Below are 21511 nucleotides of genomic sequence, written 5' to 3' on the forward strand. Positions count from 1 at the left end.
AGACAGGGTGCATTATATTACATGTGAGGACATGTCTGCATGAGCAGATATGCCCCTGTGATGTCTAGTTTGATTACTAGACATTGCAAGTGATCAGGGGAGCCATCTTAAAGGCATGTACTAGGCACTGGTCATTATGAATTACCAAACTACATGATGGCTTCACTGAAACCTATGGTATTTGGTATCAAACATCTTGTCTTGATAAACCCATACAGATGCCAGTATCAGATTTATGAAGACATGCACCCAGAGGGCACCTTAGAGGTACCCCCTTAAACATACTAGTCCTCTAGTGTGCTGGCTGGCTGGTATCATTCAGCCTGCCACCACAGATTCGTTTCTGATCTGCTGTAGGTGAGAGCCTGTGCTCTTAGATGCCGGAAACAATGCCTGCAACGGAAGAAGGTATTCACACCTCCTCTAGCTGGATGGCTAGCGATTAAGCATATCAGGGCCATGAGCTTCAAAGCCATTGCCGCCTTTGATATGCAACTATGGCTTCCCTCAGTCCTGGGAAAGGCCACCCCTGCCCTGAGGCACATCTGGCACCAGAGCAGGTGGGAAAATTAGCTAGTCTGAAGGTGTGTCACATTTACAGGCTGGGCAGATGCCTAAGGTGGGCCACCTGAAGTGGACAGTCATGGAAGGGTTTCATCATCTTGTTTTTGGGGAAACTAGGAAGTCTGGGTCAGGATTATGCCCACTCTCCACAGGAAGTGGTCATATAGGGGGTGTAGTCACCACTGGGGTAAGTAGCCCAATGGCTACTACTCTACACTCCCCCTAAATGCCCCTAAATTCAGTATTTAGGGGTCCCCCTTACACCAGGAATGCAGATTCGTCTATTGGGAACTGAAGGACAAAGAAAAGCAGAAGTCATGAAAACAATGATCCTGCACCAAAATTGGCATAAAACCCTGCCTGACTGCTTGCACTGCGACAATCACGAAGACCAACTCATCCAAAAGCTGAGCAGCCTCCCCAACTCCTTGGAGGACTGTTCCACCCTTTAAAACCAAGCAGCATCTCCCTCGGGTTGAGGAGCTATCCCCCTGCAGCTGCAGGCACCGACCGCACTTGCCCTGTACTTCGACTTGCTGACCATCGTGTCCACTAGGAAGAATCTTTACTACTCCAGGAGTTAAGATTCATCTCCTTGCCAAGTTTGGAGATGCAAGGCCCTTCAGGAGTCACCCAACCCCAATACCCTGGGAACCGAAGCATTTGCCGCAAGCAAGGCTTATTGTGTGTCCAGTCTGGGGAGCACCAAAGCCAAAGTCGACCTGCTATCGAGAGACTTCAGGATCATCGAGCCCTGCACCGAGAGTGTCTCTGTTCTCCTGTTTTCTCACCCTCTCCCGGTCACCAAAACCAAGTGAGAGCCTCTAACTACAGCGACCCGCCGGCCACAACACCTCTGCACCCGAGACTCCCAGCTCGAGTTCACGTAAACAGACTGTGTTCTTGTGCCTCAGATACCCTCAAGGTAGGAGCCTCCCTGTGGGTTCTGCCAGACTTATCACCTATTCCCCACTTGCAGCCTTTCTTTTGCAGGTACCTTTTGAACCCTCAAGGCTACTAATGCGACCTGCACCTCTACAACCGGACAAACCGGGGTAGGTAAAATCGAACTGCTGGTGGTTTCTTGGACCTTGGCCCCTAAACACCTTAAGTCCCTAAAGGTATCCTTCAAAATAGTTTGCAAGTGTATCTATGCGGTCTAGGTTTATACCATAGGATAACCTTACCACGTTCGAGGCTCATACCTCAAAACTGCTATTCGACTATATTTTCTATTACTGTAAAATGTCCTATCTCCGAAAGTACTTACCTGATTACGATGATCTTGGTGTCTAAAATTATATAAAAATCTGTGTTATTTTTCGAAATTGGTCTCAGATTTTCTTTTTGAGTGTGCATCTTATTTAATGACCCTGTGTGTACAACACATGCTTAACACTACCCTCTGTAAAGACTAGCTGCTCGACCACACTACCACAAATAGAGCACTTGGGATTCTTAATTTAAACCAATAAGGGTCATCTGTACTTTTTGCAAGGTGTGCCCTTACATTGGCACTACCACATAAAAAGCCAACACCCTATACTGGTTCATAGCTCACCGTGCTGCAGTGAGAGGATTATAACTAGAGCCACTGGAATTGTGCGATTTGGTGGCCAAAGCATTTTCCTCATATTTATGGATTTGCCACATTTGCCACCTAATCTATCATCCACTGCATGATTTGCAGATTTTACCAACAAATCTTGTTTCTAAATCCATCGCTTCAGAAGTTACTTGAAATGTGGCAACATCCATTCCAGCGCAATGCAAATGGCTTTAACTTAATGAAAGGCGAGATCTATTGCATTTTTAATGCTTGTTAACTGTGCAACGCAGTCCCATTTTGCCACAGGAGGAGCCCTTAGGCTTGCAAATTACTAACAGATTGCAGGGGTGGGTGGGGCGATGATTTAAAGAAGAATGCTTTCCATTTGTGTATGATTCTGTGTCAGCTTTGTTTGACTATTTTTGCTATGTTGCTTTTGGTACAGTACACCCACGGCACCGACAGTTAAAGCTAATGAAGTGCTTTAAAACAAGAATAATGCATTTATACATAACCTTTCTAGCACTGTTTCTTTGCTCTTTTGGCAACTGCTGATGGGCACAATTGCCCCTTACCATAAACTAACCCATAATTTTGCCTAAATGGTGTTACTCATATATGACCTTAAAGGTATGAAAATAAATACATTTGTGTTTGAAGAGCCTGTATCAGGGAAGCGGCTAGCCAATCAGAATACCTCCTTCGAGTAAACGATGCTTCTTCTATCGGATTTCACTTGAGAGGTGAATTTCTACTATGTGTTTTCGAAAGATCAGCAGTGTAACTTCATTCTGATACAGTACAATTTCACTCTAACATTTATTTATTTTGACCTTTTCTATAGATGCGACAAAAGAAAGTCCAGCAGGTAGAAAAGCAAGCTTTTCTCGCATACTCAGCATTGCATCATACATCAGCAGTGCAAGTTTACTTTAGACATAGAATCGGGACAGCTGATGCAGCACTGTAAGCTGCAGTAGCACAGACATGAGACAACGCAGGAAATAGTACTGCTACTCTCTCACAAACACACAGGTGCAGCTGAACAGTAGCAATGCAAGCTTTCACAAGGCAGGGACAGCCTAGGCAACAGAGCAAGGTCCCCTTGTGCACAAATATTGGTAGTAGCAGTGCAGATGAGTTCAACACTTTCTTAACTGGCACTCACAGAACAGACCAGAGCAGTGCAAGCTTCCCTGGCATATACGGAACTAGTACTGAAACGAGCAGTTGTTTTACGTTGTAGGTGTGGGACTTGTAACCGGTACTGAGAGCCTCACAGAATAGACCAGAGCAGTGCAAGCTTCCCTGGTATACACAGAGGTAGTACTGAAACGAGCAGTTGTTTTACCTTGTGGTGGTGGGGCTGGCCTAAAGCACGCCTGCTATCAACGTGGCATCTTACCACTTTGTGTGGGCAGTCGGAGCCACTCTTGTGCACAACTGAACAAATGAGCATCATACAGATAGTGCCCTAGGTGGATCTAGGCGCTCTTCACTCTGTCTGGGACTCTCACCTCCTTTTGTACCCATCCCATTCTCGCTTCACTTTCCCCAGCACGCCAACACCGATGCTGGTGCTGATGCCACCAGCGGAGCCGATGGCCAGGCCGTGCGGCCGGATGGGTCCAACTAAGCCAGTCTGGACCGACTGGTCCCAGGTGAGAGCTCACCGGTGCTGACCTTCATCTAGCGCCTGGGCCAGCTGCTTCTCAAGGAGCTTGTTTCGGCACTCCAGCTTGTGTACTTTGGCCAGGAAGCAGCAGAAGCGCAGTTTGAGGGTCTTGAGGACGCTGATGTTGGAGCCCAGGTCGTTGCAGAGGACCATGGCAGCCGGCGGAGGGCCCGGTGGGCTGAGGAGCACCTCCAAGCCGTACTCCTGCAGGAGCAGGAAGAGGCTGGGGGGCAAGCCCAGCAGGGGGTTCATGGTCAGGCCAAGGACGGGTCCTGGGCCTCGGGGGCCTGGGGGACAGCAGCGGAGGACTGGGGCATCCTTCTCAAGGCATTGAGATGTGATGATACGTCATGGGAGAGAAGCAAGGAGGAGGGAGGCAGAGAGGCGGAGGGGAGGGCTGGGGGGAGAGAGGGCGCTGTGCATACCAATGCTGAGGGAGGGCGGATCCAGCGGAGACTGCAGAGGAAGAGGCTGAGGAGGGGGTGGCGGGGGAGACAGTGAAAGGGCGAGAGAAGAGGCAGAGTTGAAAACTGCTGGTAAAATAAGTCGTAATTAATAAAAGCAGTCGATGTCTGCACTGCGGCTACAAATACAATCGCTGGAGCAGTCGCGTTGAGTATAATAAAAATGTACCCCATTGAAAATAGAAGCACAGCGTCCCTGAAGCGGGCGCTGTGCTGATACACAAGTCCGAGGCAGACCCTCCCACCCCAAAAAAAAGCACACGAAGGAATGTAATGTTAAAAACAAGTTTAAACAATTGCATGTAGCGCGATGCAAAAATAAACATGCACCGCTATTGCCAAAGCCCTAATGGGATAAAAAAGTCTTCACACGAGTAAACAAAGGAGACAGTATCATGCTGCCAGTACACGATTCAATCCCGGTGGGCGTGGCCTAAAGTGGACAGGGTGGCAACCAGGAGGGTCTAAAAGCCCTCCGGTGCAATCAAAGAAGTTTGTTTACCATAAGTAATGACCAGAAATGACGCACACCAATCAGAATTGCGGCCGGAGCTCAGACATAACTTTTGGAATTGGATCGATTCCAAGAAGCCCCTATATGGCGAGAGTAGTGCATGCGCGCTGCTAATGCCAGGCGAGACCTAAAAAGAACAAAATAGTACCTCAGTCACGTCAGGAGCAGCGGACAGGCACTGATTAAGTTGAATCAATCAGAGCTTGGTCCCTGATCCACAGAGAGCAATGGAAAGGATGTTAGGCCTGCCTTGACGAATTATGAAGCTGTAAAGAAGAGTGTCACACAAGCCAACAAATGGTAAGCAACGGGCAGGCTCCAAGCCCCTTTCTCTATACAAGAGTGTCTTGCAAGAGGCAGGCTCGACCCTAGAAAGGACATACCTGAAACAGTAACTTCACAGGGAGGTGCCCCAGCAACCTCCAGCAGCCATAAAGCATACAGAACACAACAAGAATTGGCAAAGCCAATAGGCCTCGCTTTTGGCTTTGCCCATGTGTTTTAGCCATGTTGTATATCATTTTGTCTGCTGTTCAGCATGGCTAAAAGTTATAGAGGAGAGTGGAATGGAGTGTCACATAATGGTATGGCGTTGACTAAATAAGAGTATCGTAGAGTGGAGTGCCACAGAGTGTCGTGCATTGGAGTGGCATAGCTTGAAGTCACGTAGCGTGGAGTAAAGTGGAGTGTCGTAGAGTAGAGTGGAATGGTGTAGAGTGTATTGGCATAGAGTGTTGCAGAGTAAATTGGTGTAGAGTGCAGTGGCATAGAATTCGGCAGTGTACAATGCAGCGTTGTAGAATGTAGTGGCTTAGATGAAAGTGTTGCATAGGTGAGCGCAGTGGCACAAAGTGCAATGTTGCAGATTGCAGAGTAGAACGTCATAAAGTACAGTGACATGGTGTGCAGTGGTGTATAGTGGTGCAGAGTAGAGTGGCGTACAGTGGTGCACCATAGCCTTTAGTGCTGAAGCAAGCAGGGACATAGTGTAGTGGCATAGAGTAAAGTGGGGTATAGTGGAGTGATGCACAGTAGAGCAGCGTACAGTGCAGAGGCAAAAAATGCAGCAATGCAGAGTACAGTGGTGTAGAGTACAGTGGATTAGAGTGCAGTGTTGCGGAATAGAGCGTCGTAGAATGCAGTGGTGTAGAATGGCGTTGAATGCACTGTCATAGAGGGCTGTGGCAAAGAGTAGAGTGGCATAGCGTCGAGTGGCGAAAAGTAGAGTGGTGCAGAGTAGAGCGCGATGGCATAGAGGGGGTTACAGTGGAGTGGGGTGGGGTAGAGTAGAGTGGACTGGTGTGAAGTGCATTGGCGTAGAGTGTTGCAGAATATAGTGGCTTAGAGTACAACTGCATAGAGTTCAGCAGTGTACAATGCAGTGTCATTGAATGCAGTGGTGCAGATTAGATTGGTGCATAGCAGAGTACAATGTCGTAGAGTGCAGAGGTGCAGAGTGGAGTGGTGCCGAGTAGAGTGGCATGGAGTGTAGTGGCGTAGAATGATGCAGAGTAGAATGGCAGAGTGGAGCGGCATCGAGTGGTGCGGAGTAGAGTGATGTAGAGTGGTGCAGAGTAGAGTATAGTGACAGAGTGGAGTAGTATAGAGTGGAGTGCTGCAGAGTGCAAAGTCATAGAGTGTAGTAGTAACGTTTTTTGTATTAATCAAAATTACAAGAAAAAGTATAAAGCGCCACGCATAACATAAAAACGTTTCTAAAAATGTCAAATTCTGCAATTATAACATATAGGCGGCCGAATTCAGTACATTAAAAACTCCGAGCATAAATTTGTATTTATATTGTAGTTTACATGCAATTAATCCATATATAGTCAACATAATCTTACCAATTATAAAGATGCATGAGTAAGCATTTCCAGTTTCAGCCATTAGCAGCACTGGCCTTGTTATTCATACCATTGGCCAAAACATTTTCAGCCTTTATTCAGTCCTACTCGGCCTACTGTCTTTTTTTGCCCAATCCAATAAAGTGCTAATGTGCCAAAATGAGCACGAACGCTTAAAAGTTCACAGATTTTGTGCAACAGATAGATTGTCCCAAGAGGAAAATCGAATATCTAATTAGATGGTAAGCTTTTGTGTCTTTTCCTATAGGTACACAAGTAGAGATCATACAATCATACTGCTAGTGCTTTGTAGGCCGGATCTAAGAATTTTATCAACATTATTATTGCATTGTCTTCTCTGAATCTGAAACAATATCTTCCGCAGTTGTTCTTATTTTTTAATTGTTAAACATGGAGAGCAAGTATTTTTCCCTTAAAGCCAACAATTGAGGGCAGATACACATGATATGCATAAGGTATTCAACTGCAGAACCACAGAGACACCACACTGTTTTTCTTTTAAAAACTGGGTTCCATTTCCATTTAAACTCCCAAATCATAATATATAACAATCTAAACCTAAAAATGTCTTTTTAACATTGCCAGGCAAAATTAACCCTAAGTATTCTTGGTGCTGTACAGTGTAGGTGTTGGATACTAAGTCCATTTGCTTCTACTTTCCAACTTGTATAAAGTCTGAATCTCACTGTTTAATAGTAAAAGTATCACAGAAAAGGTTTTTTCAGGCTGCTCGATTCATTCGCCCCAGTGTCTGTGGATACGGTAGATCATAAGATTCTAAGCCCACCAGTGAGCTGTGCAATTCCATATCCTTGAATATAGATTTACAGAGTTCTTGATATAATTGACGTTTTTGTGAAGTTGCGTCAGCTTTTGCACATTCGCAGATGTAATTCATGACCTTGTTATTTATTAACATACAGTAAATATGGAACCAATTTCATGTTTAATGGTTTGAGTGATGGCCTAATTGCTTTTTCTTCAAACATGTTTGTGAATCTTAATAACGATATGGTAATCGTTATTGACTTCGATTTCCTAGTGGCCAGGTGGTTCAACCAAGATAACTTACTTTCAAAAGTCCCTCCGAAGTAGTCCTATTGTTTTACTACTTCAATCGAGGTTTCTCCTAGAACCCACCTCATGACTTTAGTTTGCTACCCAAAGGTCATAATTTTAATTTTGGACAGACTGGCAATTAGTCCATTCCCCAAGTTGTAGCTGTGCAACTGGTTTAGTTGATACTATAGCCCTTTCGGCGTCTGTGACAGGATCACCATATCATTGGCGTAGGCCTAATGTGTTATTTTTATACCTCCTAACTGTGGAGGAATACCCTAATCTGACTTTAATGACACGGCTAGGTCAGTGATGTACAAGGAGAATAATAAGGGGCGAGGATACATCCTTGTCTGAGGCCATTCTCAGTGCAAAATTTAGAAGACAGGGTATGGTCAGCTGATAGCTTTACCTGTAGCCATATTTCGAAATGCAATTCAATTATTATAAGCAGATGGTTAATCTCGATTTGCTATGTTGTAAACTTGTTCCACAGCCTTTGCTGGTTTACTTTGTCAAAAGCCATAGAATAATCTACAAAATAGGCGTATAGTGTTGTTTTCTGTGCACATGCTTTTTTCCCCAAGTACGGCCAATGTTATCAACTGTTGAACATCCTGAGTGGAATCCTGTTTGTGTTGATGGAATTAATGGTTTTTCTTCTGCCCAAAGCCGTAACTTATTTTGGAGGCGTTTAGCAAAAAGCTTCCCTTCAAAGTCCAGGACTGCTATTGATCTATAGCTGGTTGGGTCTTGTTTTGGACCTCGTTTGTATATCGGATGCACAATCACCCCTTTCCAGGAACATGGAATGTTCCCAGACCTAATTACAAGCGAGAAAATCTGTTCTAGCTATGGGCTCCAAAAGGTTACAATAAACTTGGCCACATCTATAGGCATACCATTTGGTCCAGCTGCTTTGGACAAACAAGAACTGTTTATTAACTTTGATATTTCTTCCTTTATGATGTTCGAATATGTTCCAAGTTTGTTTAATGGTGCGTAGGAGCAGGTGATTACTGATTTGAACAGGGACTTAATATGAGTTTCCCATTGATCACTTGAGATAAACAGATCCTCTGGCTGTTTATATGAAGCTGTGCCATATCCCACGAAGGACCAATAAGTTTGTTCATTTAATGATGAAATAGCATGGAACAGTTTTGCATAAGCGTTATCATCGCTGTCCCGTTTTATCTGTGTGTTTCTGGTCTTGAATTCCCTCTTTAGTTTTTGCAGTCTCAAGTCATGATCCTTAGACACAGGAAGTTTTGTTGCACCAACTTACGATACACTCTCTCTGATTCGACTAGTTGCTGAGCATTAGATGAAATAAAGGTGTATGGTCGTGTATTTTGTATCTCTGTTATCACTACTGAGAGTATGCACTCTAATATGGTTTGCCAGATGTCCTCCAATCTTCACCTGTTTTCAGTTGAGCAAGATCTTTTTTAATAGCTGATGTCAAGGCCCCACCCAGTTTTGACGCTTTGTGTACTAGTCCAGAATAGAGCAGCATAGAGTTCAGTGACAGAGAATGCTGTGTTGCAGAGTAGAGCGTCATAGATGCAGTGGTGTAGAGAGACATAGAGTACAGTGGCGTAGAGAGCAGTGGTATAGATTACAGAGTAAAGTGCAGTGACGTAGAGTTCAGTTATGTACAGTGCTTTGGCATAGTGTGCATAGGTGTAAAGTGCAGTGGCATAGAGTATAGTCTCGTAGAGTGGCACAGAGTGGCATAGAGTCCTGTGGCATAGACTGGATTGATGCAGAGTGGTGTAGAGTGCAGTGGCATAGAGTAGATTGTTTCAGAGTAGAATGAAGTGGTGCAGGATAGAGTGAGGTGGTATAGAGTGAAGAGGTACAAAGTAGAATTCAGTGGCATAGAGTAATGGTGTAGAGTGCAGCTGTGCAGAGTAGATTACAGTGGTGTACCGCAGATTGGTATAGAGTGCATTGTGCGAAGAGTGGAGTGGTACAGAGTAGAGTGTGTTGGCGTAGAGCGTACTGGCACAGAGTGCAGTTGCGTAGAGTGAAGTGTTGCACAGTGGCGTACAGTGGAGTGACGTATTTTTGAGTTGTGCAGAATAAAGTGGAGTGGCCTAGGCTAGAGTGGTGTAGAGTGCAGTGGAGACAAGTGTGGTGGTGTAGAGCACAGTGGCATAGAGTGCATTGGCACAGAGTAGAGTGGTGCAGAGTAGCATAAAGCAAAGTGGCAGTAGTGCTGAGTTTAGTAGAGTGCAGAGGTGCAGAATGCAGTGGCATGGTGTAAATTTGAGTGGTGCAGAGTCGAGTGCAGTGGTGTAAAGTAGAAAATGCATGGTGTGGTAGCCCACTTCCAGTACAGACAACACATATTCAATTGATATCACCATTACATTTGCACACACATACAGATTCGCTGATAAAAGTATACAGCGCACAAACAATAATGTGTGGAGATGTCATCACCTAGTGTGTTGATTTGTTTTGATCGTTTTAAAATATTTGTTTCCACCACACTTCAGAATTACCAAAAACGTGCTTAATTTGAGCTTTGCAGATTCAGAAATATCTGCACGGTCCATTTAGAGACATTTAATTTTTTTGTGTGTGCTAGAAATAAATAAAATTGTACATCCTTCCTCAAGTACTACCTGGATCCAGAATGACTGTCACATAAATTCGATCACTTCGAAGTCAAAGAAAGAAAAGTAAACATCAAGCTCCCTGGAAGAGAGAGCCTGACTTTTGACCTCTGTCTTTTAATGTACAGTAAATGTGACAAGATAAGAACAAGATTTAAAGGCCTGTTTACAGAAATCAAGAACTGGTGGACGAATACAGTAAATAGGGTTTGGGCAAGGGAAGAGCCGAACTTGATCAGGACAGCTTGAAACAAATAGAGCCAACAAAGAGAGGGCAAGCAAATTTGAGTCACAAACCAAAAAGCCAATGGTAAACAACTGGAGGAATGCATTCCCAGCTAAGCTTTTTGAATGTCCCCAAGATGTTGTTAGCAAACCAGATAGCTGTTCTGTCTGGTAGGCATCAACCTAAAAACGAAATGGGAAGGGACTGAAGAAGGGGAGGCGTTTATGGGAACTTCTTTGACCTTTCAGGAAAAAGGATACAGCTTTGCAGTGATATAAAGGCACAATTAATGAAATATGAAAGAACAGAACAAGGATGGAAAAAGAGGAGGTAATGTCTGTTCTATGCCTCTGTGCGCAGTATTTATAAAGCATAACAGAAGGCCATGTCTTGAGCAGTCTATATACAGGAGTGTTGGTTGCCATTGAAGAGGTCAGTTATTTAATCAGTTATGTCATGTCTGAGGTCAGTGCAAAAGGAGTAAGGAAGTTATGGCTGCCAAGCAGAATTCAGGGGTAAAGCTATCATTAGTGCAGCAGGCTCAGGGGTGCCAGGACCCAAGGCATGAAAGGCCCACTGCACTTCAATTACGGCTGTCTTTTACTATCCAACAAGGGTGCACAAGTTTCTGTTAGTTCACATTGCACCGTTGCTAAGACATTGGCAGAAAAAAACAAGCATTTGCAATGCAATTGGTCTCGCCTTTGGGACTTTTATATTTATTTAGCTATGCAGCACATTAACCTGGGTGCTGAAACATCTATTGTTCTTTAACATTGAGGGAAAGTAAGCACTAAACTGCGTGACACGCCAGGTATGGGAACACATGGAGAGAAATATTGCCTTTCAGCAAGAAATGGTAGAGGCCAAAGCTCTGTTTTTAATATAAAATCAGGGCCTTTGGTGGTCATATCACTGAAAATACAAGATTTGAAAAAAATATTATTGTCTACGGGTGCTCGTGGAAGACAATTTCTATGGACTGGAATCTAGAGAATGCTAAAGTGATTCTTGTATTTTACTGACCTCTGCTGGTCGTTTTCGATCAAGAAAGTTAAATAGAGGCAATTGCCCAAAAAATAGAAAAAAGAAAGTCCCTCAGCAGAAAGCAGCTCTGGTATTTTACTGACCTCTGCTGGTCGTTTTCGATCAAGAAAGTTAAATAGAGGCAGTTGCCCGAAAAATAGAAAAAAGAAAGTCCCTCAGCAGAAAGCAGTTCTGGTATTTTACTGACCTCTGCTGGTCTTTTTCTATCAAGACAGTTAAATAGAGACAGTTGAACAGAAAAAAAAAGTCCCGAAGCGGAAGCAGACAAGTCCTAGGGGCTGATCTCCAGAGCCCACAAAGTGCATACACATATAAGTATATACTAAAGTATATATATACTAAAGTATATACTAAAGTATATACAAGAGGTCCCGAATGCTCAACCTAAAAAATACCTAGGTACTGGATTGGAGAGCTACCGGCACGTTAAGGGAATGAGGCAATCCAATAGCAAAGAAGCAATTGTATGAAGAACTATGCAGGGCTGTGGTATTAGCTTGCTAGGGTTTATGTTTACAATCTTTCAAATTTTTTTGTCATGTGGTTCTCTCGATATGTAGATTAAATGATATTAAAAGTTAGTACGTAAGAAACACACGTACCAATGAAAGTCACTTCTTTAATTAAATCAATTAACTTTAGCTTATTGCTACTAATGTTTCAGTCTGAAATGCTTCCAATTAATGTAATTACTTGTACAATTAATAATTGTTTAATAACTTACATTAAAAAATGGTTATGCTTAACTCTTAGGGCCTCATGACGAGTTTGGCAGTGGGGGAGCGGGACCACCCTTCTCCCACACCGCCAAACCCGTGGTTGACCCATGCACCAGATTATGAGTTTTCTTCTGTCTGGCGGGCTGTTCTTTGGCGTTCCCATGGTGGTGCCTATACAATAGGCACAGCAATGGGAAAGCCAAAATCAGTACCTGCACGGCATGGACTGCTGGAGTCCATGCTGTGCAGGTACTGGGGTCCATGTACCCAGTGGCAAAACAAAACTTGAGGGGACCCCCTGCAAAGAACATGGAGCCCCCCCCCCTCCAGAATCACTGAGGAGCTCTCAGGCAAGGTTACTGTAATGAGGGGCCTCCAGGAGCTCAGGTGCATGCCCGCACTATGAAATAGGCACCCATGTTGTGCAGGTACTGGGGTACACGCACACAGGGGGCACAACATGTGCCCTCCTGCATGCACCCCATGGCACACAGGGGGCCCCCTTATTTTCCTCACCATCACACTTTTGATGGCGGTTGCACCACCATGAAAAGTGTGCCGGTGAGGAAACTCGTAATATGCTTGGCAGGGCCGCATAATACGGCTTCAAGGTCTCTGATCCCTGTCAGCTGCGATTGTCCCAGGGTGGTCAGACCGCCCTGGTTGTCATAGGACAGTTGGAAAACCGCCACGCCCATGCGAGTCTAGTGGTCGATGGTAATGAGGCCCTTAGGGGGCCGACTCACAAAATTAGGTTTGAACACATAGTCTGCCTTATGTGCAGATCTACATCTGCACCAAGGTGTAAATCTTCTCACGGTTGGAATTCCTTAACTCCTAAAAATGAAAATAAAAATGTAGAAAGAAAATTGCCTGGCCTCTCAGAAAACAGCACTGCATGAGCTATTTGATTTTCAGTGAGAAGTGGTGTACCTCTTCCATTTTCACAGTCCACCTTCAGCCAGACCAGCCATTGTTTGCCCTTCTCCAGTTTCCTTTTCCTCAGTTGTTCCAGGGCCTCGTAGCTGTCCACCAGCACATGAAATGCCTCCAGCCTCTCAGACAACACTGCACACTCCTCCACTTTGTCAAATGGCAGCGGGTAAGCATATAGAATGTCGTCGAATCCACCATCTGCATAAAAGCGGGCCTCCGCCAATGTGGACACCACAATACATCGGCGGGTACCATTGGTCATCACATCTCCACATTCTCTAAAACAGAAAATAGAGATCATTCATGAATGAGACCAAAGAGCACGACCCTGCCATTCACTTTAAATGACAACAATTTTGTGAATAGCAAAAAAAGTAATACAAAAAAGTAATGAACAGTTCATCTCAGCCCCTGGTAATTATTCTGGCACACATTCCTGTTTATTTTTCTGGATCACTGTGCCACTGAAAGTAGGGACAAACCATACAAACACCAGCCTTGGCTGACCCTAATAGGACCAGTCCTGTCCAGCCAAACCCGTGAGGCCAAATCCCTCTGCTTTGAAACTCACAGAGCACTACATAAGCTGATTCGTGTGTGTTTGGTTTCCTTCTGTAACAGCACAGACAAGATAAAAACAATGGTATTACCAGTAAAAAGAGTACCAAAGTATTCAAAAACAGTGATAGGAGGGATGCTTGAATTAAATTCAGTCACTTGTAATTACTCGGAGCTGCACCCAGCCCATTGTTTTTTGCCCACAGCCATATGAACATCATTCATCTCTAACCCGGAACCCAAAACCGTTTTATTCCTAGCTGGGGCTCGTCTGTGTCAGGTTCAGCTTGGTTCCAGTAGCAAAGTGAGTACGGGTCCCACGTCTGAGTACACCCATTGCACTTAGGGCATTGGACTGAAAATGATGGACTGGAATGTGGCCCGAGCGATTGCCAGTGGCCAAGATTAATTCAAGAATTACATCCATCATCTTGTTGTTGAAGTAAAAAAAGTATGCACATCCGTCCACCCTATCTTATGTAAAACATCTTTCCCACAACCCAATACATATCAGTTTTTCAGGTTATGGATTCTGATGTCGAGGGTGCAGGAGTGGTTTACACCCCCTTCCTAAGTGCGCACAATGGCTTGGTCGGCCCTCTGGGGCCGTCCAAACAGTCATGCCTACTTGGCATGTTCTCCACTGAGCTGTGTTGGACAGCCCAGTGGAGAACATGCCCAGCCTCCCAGTTACTACCTGAGCGGCCATTTTAGCCGCTCAGACCAATCACCACGCGGCTCCTGGAGCATCGTGATTGACTGGTAGAGTCTGGGAGACTGGGTGCTTCCGGTGCTCTATGTGGACTACGGAAGAGACATGCAACGGCGGCGAAGAAGGTTAAGTTCATTTTTAATTTTTATGACTCCCCCTTGCACTACCCCATCCCCATACAGATGCAGCCGCCACTGCATACAGCCGTCATAAAACCACTATAACTCAGAGTGAGCAAAACATGACAATAGAAGCGACAAAGTTTCCAACCCAGGTCCTAAACTTTGGCAAAATATCCACCTCAGCATCATTTCATAAATAATAAAAGAGCTTCAACTTACTCATCAACATGCAGCATCAGCAAGAAACCACTTATGGACCAGTGGTATGACTTATTCAGATGTGTTGACAACTCGTGAACAAGCAAAGCAAAGGCAGCTTCTGGCTAGGGGTATGGCCACCGAGATAAAAAAAGGTGGGATAATGGCCACCAAATGCAGATCCATGCTCGTGGAAAATGTTCAATTCATCCCTGAAGTGAAAATCGAATGTTTGATACCAAATGTTGGTATTCGTGGCATTAGTTAGTGCCATGGCATTAACAAATCAAGCTATGCAAGTTTATCTGTGATAAACAGTGGATAGAAAGTACATTGATAAAATAAACTATAAAGTAAAGTAAACTGCATATGTACTTATTCCATAAACTATCAGAACACAAAACAGATTACAGATGAAAATCCACAGCACAACCCTCTATCAAGGAATTTCACCTCAGAATCAAGGCAAAAAGAGAAGATGTGGCTATGAAAGGGCCTAGCTTTTAATCGTGTGAGATTCCTACTTTAGGATTATGTCACATGATACAGGCATGATCAGCCAAACACATAACGCAGCTAAAAGACGTTTTTAGTCGCAGATGTGTTTCACCTTAAAGCCACCAACGAAGTACACTTTCACATACTGCCACATGTGAGTATATCTCTCAACTCAGCAGACACGAGTTCTCTCTTGCCTCTGGTTTCTAAGACACTCCCCATTCCTTGTTCTCCTTCAGTCTTCAACAACTGAACATCTGAGCCTTCCTCTTTGACTACCCCAGGTCATGCTCATTGTCTCACAACTATTATTTTAGTTTGCCTTCCTCCCCAACATCCAGCTGTTTGTACTCCTCAAGATTGTCAATAGCTGTGAACCTCTATACCGCTCCTGCGCTGAACACATTGAGCCCTATCCAAGTGCTGCCAAAAAGAGAAAGCCAGCAAAACTGCCTCTCTGCTATCCAAACAAAGACCACTTAAGGATTTTGTGAATCTTGCGGGATCTAAATCATCTGCTGTCCCAGACTACAAAACTAAACAGGGATCCTTGTACCGCTTCCCAAGCAAAGGCAAGTCAACACCTCAAAATCCCAGGGATAAATGTCTACAAAGCCATGATGCTAGACACCCACCTCATTGCTACCGAGCTTTCAGTTTCTTATGCATGACATTTCAGTGCTCTATGAGTGACACTTTGGCTGACCCTTTATAGCAAGTAGAACAAAGCAGTTATGTTGAGTTCGTACTGCCAAAACATACCCAAACGATTTCAAAGGTGGACCACTCCCTAAGAACTCTCAATGGCTTATTGTTCTGGTGCTATGAACTACACACTGAAACAGGCATTGACTTTACCAATAGGTCTCACTTTAATATGTAGGCACTTACTTATTGGATTTGCTGATGCTTGTTAGCTTAGGTATACTGTATGGCCAAGCATTTCAAGATGGCTGTCCATGCATATGGCAGCCATCTTTGAACGTTTTTTGTTAAATTACAAGAAAAATCATTGAAAGATGTCTTAAATTCTTGAAACCCATGCCAGAAATAGATCTGCTGGTTTCACTCGTACCACTCTGCTTTGAAAAGCAGGAGCAACATTCTTCCGACCTTAATAATATTTTGTGCTCCCACCTTTCATCCAAAAAAGAATCAAATGCATGCCACAGGTAAGATAGGAACTAGCGTCATGAAGCCCATATGTGACCTCTTCTACCTATCTCTGAGAGGTAGAGATGCTAAAGAGAGGTAGAGATGCTAAACTGCTGGACAAAATACTAGTAAAAGCATATAGAACTATGTTTAGCCTTCCAAACTACACTTCCCCGGCGCAACTTAGGTTGGAGTTTGGCCTACTAAACCAATCACGGACCAGGTACGGTGCATACATCATCTGCTGGAATAAGATCAGATCATCGGCCCCTAAAACTCTAGATCAGCTCTTATGGCAAGATCTCCAACAGAGGGAGAATTCTCCTGCAAGAAGCTACCTTCAGGAGGCTCTGGTAAGCACTGGACTCTCTTGGCCCTCTGGAACATACAGAGTCATCATTCAGCTTTCAAGAAATGAGTCTGGAAATCTTTGAAAAAACTGTCGTTGGTGGAGGACAAAGCAGCCTTTTCAGCCAGATCGCACACTTGGATGACTCTGAAAAATTACAAGATCTTAGCCCCCAAAAAATATTTTAATTTGGGTTACCCAAAAGCACAGAAACTAAAATTTTTAAAGCTCCACCTCAGCTTGATCCCATGCACCCAGAACCTTCCTCCATGGAAGCGGGAGCCAACTTTAACAACTTGTAGCCTGTGCAAAAATGGGCAGGGCGACATCACCCATTTATTATGCTCCTGCAAGGAGTTGCTACAGGAAAGGAGACAGCTGTTAAAAATCCCCTTTAACCAAAGGGGAATTCGTTCAAGGAGGCAAGCAGTTTTGGCATGCTATGATCCAGCAACACCACAACTAAACTGCAGATTAGTGAAATTTCTTGATGTAGCCGAGGAAAAAATGCCATCCTAGACCCAAGCTTCTCCTGGGTTCAGGGGCAGCCCAACAGGTCATCATCCCACGCAGATGGCCGGCTGCTTAAACACCATCGATTATAGTGTTACTCCATCCATATCAAGATAAGAGGCTGTTCCAAACAAGGCCGATCTGGGAAGCCCTCACAGAGTGCTCAGATTGGTCCTTTAGTAATGCATCTTTCCAGATAATAGCCCTTCCAGACTGAGCAACAAACTCCGCACTGGCTGCATAACTTATACTGGCAGCTATCTGCACAAGTAACAAAGCACTTTCAATCTGTCAGTGATTTAACTGTTTCAAAGCTTTTAATGATTTATGAAATTTTACAAACGTGTAATTAATATTTTACTATGATGCTATCGTTTTAATCGAAATTTGTACTGCAATTGTTTTCAGTAACTATGCAAATGTAATAAATTCAAATTCAAATTCTTTATTGGGGATTGATATTTCCTGAGAAAGACATGCAGAAAATGTGTGAAAATATTTACAAACCAAATAAAATGGAGTATGAGTTTTCCCAGAAAATGTGTTTTATGGTGGCATAGCTTCCTTGTGGGGTGTACACACATGGAGGGAGAATACAGTACCAACAGAAAGGTAAAAAACATCGCGAGGATAGTGCTTTGAGCTGATCTCAGTGTGGGAGGATGAGGGTACTAGACAAAGCTGACTTATGTATGTTACACTGAGTAAGAAGATTTGAGTTCTTGCTGCCCTCTTCTTCTCCTCACCTTCCCTCTTTCAGTAACTCAGAAGAGTGGGCCAAGAGTCAAAGAAGCCACAAGGCAACCTATCCATGCACTGGTCTTGTACATGCAAACTTTCACTCAGTGTGGGGCAGTTACCAAGCAGCAGCGGCCGGCTCAGGTAAGCGCAGTGAGATGGGGCAGAGGGGAAGCCGACAGATGACGGACTAGGTATTTAATTATACCCATTCCATCGCCTGGCACCTCCCCTCCAACCCCACCCCACACCCGCCCCACTGCGCTTACCTGAGCCGGCTGCCGCTGCTACCAAGGAATGAGGGTGTCACACACTAAAAGTAGAACATTTCATCACCTGAGGTATCAGATGCCCCAATCCCTTTCTTCTGTTTTATCGGTCTTTAGAGCAGCACTTAGCTCGATTTCAGAGGAAGAGAAGCAGGAACAGCCTCACTATACTAAAGAAACCTGCTGTATGGGGTAAGGAACAGGCGGGCATCAGAGGGGAAGGAAGCAGGTGGGGGTAGATACATGCAGGGACGATTTACACTGCGGTCAGTCCCCATTGGAACAGGTGTAATACAGTTCCTGGGTTTCATCTTCTTACTTTATGTGCAGAGTATTTTACTGTTTAATTTTTTCATGTATCATGTTTGGGAAAAATGTGGTGCTTCTTAGAAAAATGTGGTGCTCTTATGCACTGATTATGGTCTCACTGGAAGACAATGTTGGCATCAAATCTAAATTCAAACAAATGTTTGTCTGTGTTTAAAGGCCCTGCATTCATAGTCGGTCTCATAGATTCCCTGCGAGGTTGCATCCGAGAATCTCAAGAGGAACTTTCCAATCAATGCCTGAAGTGGCTAGCAAGAAATAGGAACTTTCCGTTTTCTATGGCACACAGCATCCTCCTAAAATGCAGAGTGGGGTGGATTGGGCAGGGCTGGGCGGATCGCCCTGGGGACTACACCATAATTCATTTTAAAAATCTGAATGTGGTGCGCAAGCTTCTATTCGACACTGCAAATAGGCCAATAGGAGAGTCACAAATTGCCCTCTTTCCAATGAGCTATTTCTACAAGCCAAGACCCTCTGACAACCGTGAACACCTCACACCACTACCATTCCCATCTCAGCTGCCATATGCAGGACCAAGTGGCATAATCGGCCCTGACAGAATTCATTGTGCCTCAAACAAAAACCAGAGGAGGGGGGAGGACTACTACACCATACCGACCTACAACCATTTTGCCTGTTTGGAAGGCGTTGATTGACCTTTACGGATTGGGCAAGGTCCACAAGACAGTTCACTCATATTCGGGTGCCCGAGGGCCAAATCCAGCATAAGGAATACCAAGAAACCTTATACCGACAATGGAGAGGGAAATTGCAGACAGGTGTAACCTGACTTTATAGAACATCATTTGGGCCAAAACGAGATTCTGTCTATTGCCACAGTTGGTAGCATTATTAGAATATGCAGCCCCAACCCCACAGGAGGCAGTAATCCCATCCATGAACCAAACATCACACCAAGAACAGAGGTGGCACTCCGACAGATCATGCAAAAGCAAAAGAGCAGCATGAAGGGGGTTACTATAACGACAACCACAGGACCCCAGACTAATCTTACTTCTTGGAATGTGTGGTTTGGAACTGAAACTTGATTGCCCTGAGTGGTGTGAGTTTATCTGGCTGTTTGATTTCTGCCTCTTCCAAGAGACCTGATCCATGCAGCCACTTTACCGCGCAAGCTATGTCGATTTTTCAAAGACAGATGTATCACCCACGGGGAAGGGAAGACCCTCAGGGGAGCTTACAACCTGAGTAAGGACTACAGTGGAGGGGTGTTAAAAGAGGTCCAGGTGGACTCCCCAGACTTACTGTGTGTTTGTCTTTCAACCCCCCATGGGTAAAACCGTTTACCTTTATAATATCTACAGTAGGTCTGCCATGAATAACAACGAACCCATAGTACTGGAGCCCTTCATGCTCATTTGGCCTCATTGCCCACTAGGGCCAGGAACATTGTAGGGGGTGATTTTATTTGTCAATTTGAGCCTCTGAGTATAGGTTCCTCGTGCCCTCTGATAGATGAGTATGAACTGTGGTATATTCCAGCTTTGGAGATTGAGCCAATTATGAAATAGACAGCCAATGCAATAAAAATCAACGCACAGGTTTGCGAGTCTGCAATGCAGATTTCCATCCGGCGGGCAGGGTCGTACCTTCAATCACATCACATCAACTAGCCTAATAGATTCTTCTTTGATGGATCTTAAATGATGGCCATGTTTGGAAGATATGATGGTTTTACCCCAGCAGGACAGCGACCACATTGCCCTGTCTCTCAAATTGAGATTAAACGTTAAAGGTTCAACCGTCATCTCCCGACAGCTGTTGGATAGAAGATTGAGAGTCTCCAGTAGCAAGTGCAGGGTCAAATGGAGTAGCGTGGAGAACTCACAGAAGACATTGGAACAGATCTGTGGAGTGGTAGCTGATGGGATGGTGGGAGTGGAGTTGCTAATCCAAACAGGGGAATACGGTTCATCATTAGGGAGAATTGCTGAAATTCACCAAGGGACATTCAAAAAACGAAATATCTTATTTTATATTGCGGTCAGGCAAACGCTAGAGAGAAAGTGACCCAGGCCTGGTATAACAAACAGTGTAGAGTGGCAAACCATAATTTAGTCCTAACAATAAGCAACCACGACAGGGCCCAAATTGAGGCAGAAAAGAGTGCCCACAAATAGGCTCTCAACTTAGCTAGAAAAGAGTGGGAACAGGGAAGGTAGGAAAGCCTCTTAACCGCTTCCAAGCGAAAGGACCATTGTGCTTTCTGGAATTTAATGTCCTTTGGTTTGGCACTGTACTATAGCGACTAATATTGCAGCGAGGGACTGGTTAGTACACTTCTCTGGCCTGTATGTACAGCTGGGTGAAACCAACATTTACTCAGCCAAATCATTGAACACAGGACTTGTACCACAGAAACATGGAAGCCTAGGGGAGGTCGAGGATGATATTGGGGGACATCTGCCACAATCCCCATAACTGCGAATGACCATAGACTTTTTGAAATATCCGTTGTGGAAATGTGTACAGCCATTAAGGGTATCGTCCCTGAAAAAGCACCAGGATTGGATGAAATTCCAGGTGACCTATTCCGGGGTGAGGTTAAAATTTGGGGAGCTTATTTTTCACCGTTGTCCACAACTTTCCTGCAAAGGGCACCTCTGCTCCCAATGCGGGCTGGGGAGAAATTATCTCCATTTATAAAAAGGGACCCTGTGAACTTCCAATCAACTACAGACCTATTAGTCTACTCGATAGCTCTCAAAAGTTATTTTCCAGCATCCTACTTGGCAGACTCCAGGATTGGATGAGAGATAACATCCTGTTCCCATTGCAGCCGGGGTTTAGGAAGGCCACA

General features: G+C 44.5%; 1 protein-coding gene across 1 annotated transcript in view; it reads right to left on the reverse strand.

Moving 5' to 3' along the window:
- The window catches only part of LOC146796247 (D-serine dehydratase-like), a 440976-nt gene that overhangs the window by 314752 nt on the left and 104713 nt on the right, over positions 1–21511 (reverse strand). The window contains exon 3 of the mRNA XM_085628745.1: positions 13246–13526. Coding sequence (XP_085484871.1) covers positions 13246–13526 — 281 coding nt within the window. The remainder of the gene's footprint in view (positions 1–13245; positions 13527–21511) is intronic.

The sequence above is a fragment of the Triturus cristatus genome, chromosome 10 (genome assembly GCF_964204655.1).
Source record: "Triturus cristatus chromosome 10, aTriCri1.1, whole genome shotgun sequence".
In the NCBI taxonomy this organism is placed as follows: domain Eukaryota; kingdom Metazoa; phylum Chordata; class Amphibia; order Caudata; family Salamandridae; genus Triturus; species Triturus cristatus.